This window comes from Lycium ferocissimum, chromosome 3 (genome assembly GCF_029784015.1).
Source record: "Lycium ferocissimum isolate CSIRO_LF1 chromosome 3, AGI_CSIRO_Lferr_CH_V1, whole genome shotgun sequence".
In the NCBI taxonomy this organism is placed as follows: Eukaryota; Viridiplantae; Streptophyta; class Magnoliopsida; order Solanales; family Solanaceae; genus Lycium; species Lycium ferocissimum.
The window spans coordinates 64900475-64905197 of NC_081344.1; the positions used below are offsets into that span (position 1 = coordinate 64900475).

The following is a 4723-nucleotide window of genomic DNA, read 5'->3' on the forward strand; positions in this document are numbered from 1 at the left end:
CTTTCATCAAGACAAATATCACTTGCTTTAATTTACTAATCACTCAATTTCTCAACTTCTCGTATTACTACTAAGTCTTTCAAATTCAAACAAAAATGTCTTGCAACGGAGGAAACTGTGGTTGTGGTTCTGGCTGCAGTTGCGGCAATGGTGGAGGGTAAGCCATAGATAATATTTATGTTAGTATTTAGAGTAAATGATCAAAACACATAACTATTATCTTTTTGTGAGTTTCACTTCCCTTTTCTACCTGAACTATCACAAGCTATCCATTTCCTACATGAACTATCACCATATATGTATTATAAAACACATCTAATTGAGTGGATGGTGATAGTTCAGTTAGAAAAAGGGAACGGCTGATAATTTGGGTATGAAACTTGTAAAAAAAAAAAAAAAATTCAAGTGTGTTTTGACCATTAACTCTAGTATTTATAAACACTAAAGCGTTCTGTATTTGCAAATATTAGTTTGGCTATCAGTATTAGTTGTAAATACACTAAAGTTCGGTATCTTGTAATACAGGTGAAGTATTGGATAACTTATTTGAATAGTATTTCAAATGAAATAATAATTTTTCATCACAAATATTTACTTCTTTTTTTAAAAAAAAAAAAAAAAACTCATTTCTAAACACAACTTTAAACTTTCAAATTGTTAGTTTAACTTCCATGTCAAACATATTTTTTTCAATTTCAACTAATTTAATTACAGGATGCAGTGCATAATATCACTACATAACCCAATAGTTATTTGAGAGTACATAAAAATTAAGCGAATATCAAATGTACCCTTCATATTTACTCTGTATTTAATACTCTCTCCATTTCAATTTACTTGAAGGTGCTGCATGTACCCTGATTTGGAGAAGTCCACTACCTTTACCATCATCGAGGGAGTTGCGCCTATGAAGAAGTAAGTGAAATTGCATAAAAGTATTTAGCGTTACATTTTAGGTTACTAGTTCCACTTTTTATGAATAATTATCTATAGTTATCTTTCAATTGATTTGATAGTGTCAAAATTCATTTTACACTGTCTGCCATATAAGTAAAACTCATAGAAGTTACTTGTGAATCTTTACGATAACTACTATCTCTCCGTCTCAATTTATGTGATGGTGTTTGACTGGATACAAAGTTCGAAAAAGAAAGAAACACTTTTAAAACTTATAGTCTAAAATACGTCTTTTACTTTGTGGCTATAGATAATCTCACTAAGAGTAAAACTGATACTTCAAAGTTAAATTGTTACTACTACTAAGTATCACTACAAGAAATTAGGCTTACGACGACATTTTATAAATGTCATATTAAGTGCCATAAGTGTCGCAAAATCACTTAGCGACATTTATTTTACATTTAGTACAAATGTCGTAAATTTGAGGGTCGGGAATTTTTCGACATTTATATTAATGTCGGTACATAATTTATGACATTTATTTACAACTTTTTAAAAATGTCACAACAAAATTTCCAACATTTAGATTAATGTCGGCAAAATAATTAGCGACATTTATTTGCAACTTTTTATTAAATGTCACCGATTTTGAAATTAATTTAATTGCGACATATAACGAAATGTCATCAAATCATACCATCCTTACTACGCATACATAGAAATGTCGGAAAATCATCTCTAGTCAATAGCCTCATTTTTCTTTTTATATATTTGGAAAAATCTAATCTAATGCCACGATGAATCACGGGATTCCGTACACAAGTTATACCTTACAATAGAACTTTGAATTAAACAAAGAGTCACTTCGACAAACTTTTGAAAAATCTCGTTAACACCATTAAATATATGGTTCCCGAAGAATACAAAATTTTCTCCTAAAACCTTTGGAATGCTATAAATAAAATCTAATATTGTGGTGACCACAAAAACACCAATTCATTGATTGTCACTTGTTGAGGCTTCATACAAAGCAGCATCTTGAATCTCTATGACAACATGCATCCTCTTCAAAAGACTTCTCTTCTTGACTCTAACTTTTGCATATCGACTTCTGATGAAGATGAGAAAGAGATCTCTGACAGCAAACCAAAGATAAAGGAAATATTAGAAGTTGGAAAAATATGGTTTAAACAATATAGAAGGCAACTTTTATAGAAGACAAAAGATCGTGAAATAAGAGTATTGCTACATTCACGGTACAGTTAAAAAAGTAAAATACAGATCTCAAAATTCAGTGTCAATCCTAAAGCCCACACCACAGAGGATTACCTTCACATCCACAAAAATATGATCCAATGCAACAATCATATTATACAATTAATCTCTTTCGGGACTCCACTTCATAAAACCTACAAAAGAAAAAATAAATCAAGAAAAGTAAATGACAAATAAAATTCAAGCAGAGAGAGAGAGAGAGAGAGAGAGAGAGAGAGAGAGAGAGAAATGGATGCTCCAGAAAATCTTTGACGTAAAGGGAATTGGGGGAAGGGAAAAGGTTAGGGTTCCAATTTTTATTCGTGGGAGTAGTATTTGATTAAGTTTAAAATTATTGGGGGGAAGATTTAGTCTTTGGGGATTTTTTAATTTTTTGGGGGGAAAGTCTGGTTCCAAATGAAAAAGAGTATTAAAGTACATAGAACCAAAATAAAAAAAAATAAAAAAAATACTGCTCCTATTTCTATAACTACTATAATTTCATAAGCTTTTTTTATTAGTAGTAGCAAATAGTATTCCTTGTAAAATCAATTACTTTAATAAGAGCTTAAATAAAGTTCAAATGCATATAAATAAAATAAATATGACTATTGATCTGACATCTCATCTAAATGTTGTTTTATAGTACATACAAATACAAAATAAATAATATAAAATGATGAAATTTCTAAAGAAAAACATATACTTTAAATAACAAAAAGAAACAAAAATATAATCATAGTTCGAAATAATCTCTCTTGATTGGCTAAAATAGACTAGTAAAATAAATATTATTCTTAAAATACTAGACTAGTAAAAAGGGACGGAGGGGGGTCATTTATAATTAAGGGTTTTTTTTGTCGGCAAATATGCTAGAAAAAACATACTTCTTAACTATAAAAAATATGAAGACAATTTACATGAAGAATGGTGAAAAATAACATCAATGTTTAAGAACAACAAAATATTTCGAGAATAAGAAATTTGTATATTTATGTTAATTATCGAAAGAACAAGCTTGTGAAACCACTCCTCGATAATAAACTAACAATGAGAGATGATAGTTAGGCAAGTGCATGACACTAGACACCCCAGTATAAGTGCATAATAGATTGATATGAACATTATGACACGAATTGTCCCGTAGTAAAATCAATTGTCGTCGATGCCTTTTTCTCGGTTCTTTCCTCCATTACCAGAGTTCGAAGAAGAAAAAAATAAGAGTGCCCTATCAAGAATGTTGTAAAAATTCATAATGAAGCTGGCCACAACAATAATGAAAAGATCAATAGTGGATAAAAAAGCCAAGTCATATTCTGGTAATTAATATTCTTTAAATATTATCCGCAATGACACCTATTCTAATACTACTAGTTAAATACTTTTTAAAAAGTCATATGTGCAACGGTTTTCTTTAATTGGTAGAAATATTCAATAGCTCTATTATTATAATTGTATAATTTAATTTTAACTAATTTACACAAATAATTTAGTCACGTGTGGGACTGCAATAAGGATGTGTTGTTGTTGTTTGTAATTTAGCCATATTTTTAGATCCAAACTCAATATTCGCTATATATATATATATATATATATATATATATATATATAAAATTACTAATTTATGCATCCACTAATTCTTTTCCTAGAGTTAAATATAAAGAGTGATGACATAATTTAAAAAGATTTAGATTTCCAACATTAGGTGTAAAAGTCGGTAATTAGCGACTAATAGTATGACATTTGAAATAAATGTCATAATATTTTCGACATTTGTATCAAATGTCGTTATTTTAACGACATTTTACGCCAAAAATCATTGTTTAGCGATATTTTACGCCAAATGTCATTATTTTAGTGACATTTTTCGTCAAATGTCGCTATATTATATTTACATTTTACATCACATGTCATTATTTTTACGACATTTTTCATAAATGTCGAGAAATTCCTTTTTCCCCGACATTTATTTCAAATGTCACTAAATAAATGTCGTCGTATCTCCACTTTCTTGTAGTGTATAGACAGGTCTCATTCATTTTTAGACAGTCTGAAAAAGAAAGAATGTTACATTAATATGGACAAACGGAGTACTGTCCAACACTATTTAAAAAGATGACAAAAATGGCGAAAAATTGAACTTGCAGCCAGATGTTAAACTACACTGATATAGTATAAAAGATCGTTACACTTTCAGTATATGAACTTAAATCCTTCATTTACTTTGGATTAGTCAAATGAGTGGTTTTTCAAGAGATCTATTGGTGATTAATGATTCTAAATGACTAAATTTGCAGCAAGGCAATGCTTGAGGGATCAGTTGAGAAAGCAACAGAAGGAGCGCATGGTTGCAAGTGTGGATCAAGCTGCCAATGTGATCCTTGCAACTGTTGAAGTTCTACTATAGTGCTGCACTATGAACATGAAAAAATAAATTGTGTTTCTGTATTAATTAAGTGTGTTATGTAATATTGTGTAATTAAAGCTTTTGTCTAATAATTCGAATAAGACTACAGCCATGTAATAGTGTTGAATGTTACTCTCATGGCTTTTCTGTTTGGTTGTTTAA

General features: G+C 29.6%; 1 protein-coding gene across 1 annotated transcript; it reads left to right on the plus strand.

The window, feature by feature from the left end:
* Window positions 1-4723, plus strand: LOC132050409 (metallothionein-like protein type 2). The gene is made up of 3 exons (XM_059441645.1): window positions 1-157; window positions 844-915; window positions 4452-4723. The coding sequence occupies exons 1-3, from the start codon at window positions 96-98 to the stop codon at window positions 4546-4548; spliced, it is 231 nt and encodes a 76-aa protein (XP_059297628.1). The 5' UTR covers window positions 1-95; the 3' UTR covers window positions 4549-4723.

Bases quoted from the DNA above. Each gene is read 5' to 3' on its own strand.
- LOC132050409 (XM_059441645.1), top strand. From the start codon at position 96: ATGTCTTGCAACGGAGGAAACTGTGGTTGTGGTTCTGGCTGCAGTTGC. The intron at 158-843 runs GTAAGCCATAGA...ATTTACTTGAAG, and splicing joins AGTTGCGGCAATGGTGGAGG to GTGCTGCATGTACCCTGATT. The intron at 916-4,451 runs GTAAGTGAAATT...CTAAATTTGCAG, and splicing joins GGAGTTGCGCCTATGAAGAA to CAAGGCAATGCTTGAGGGAT.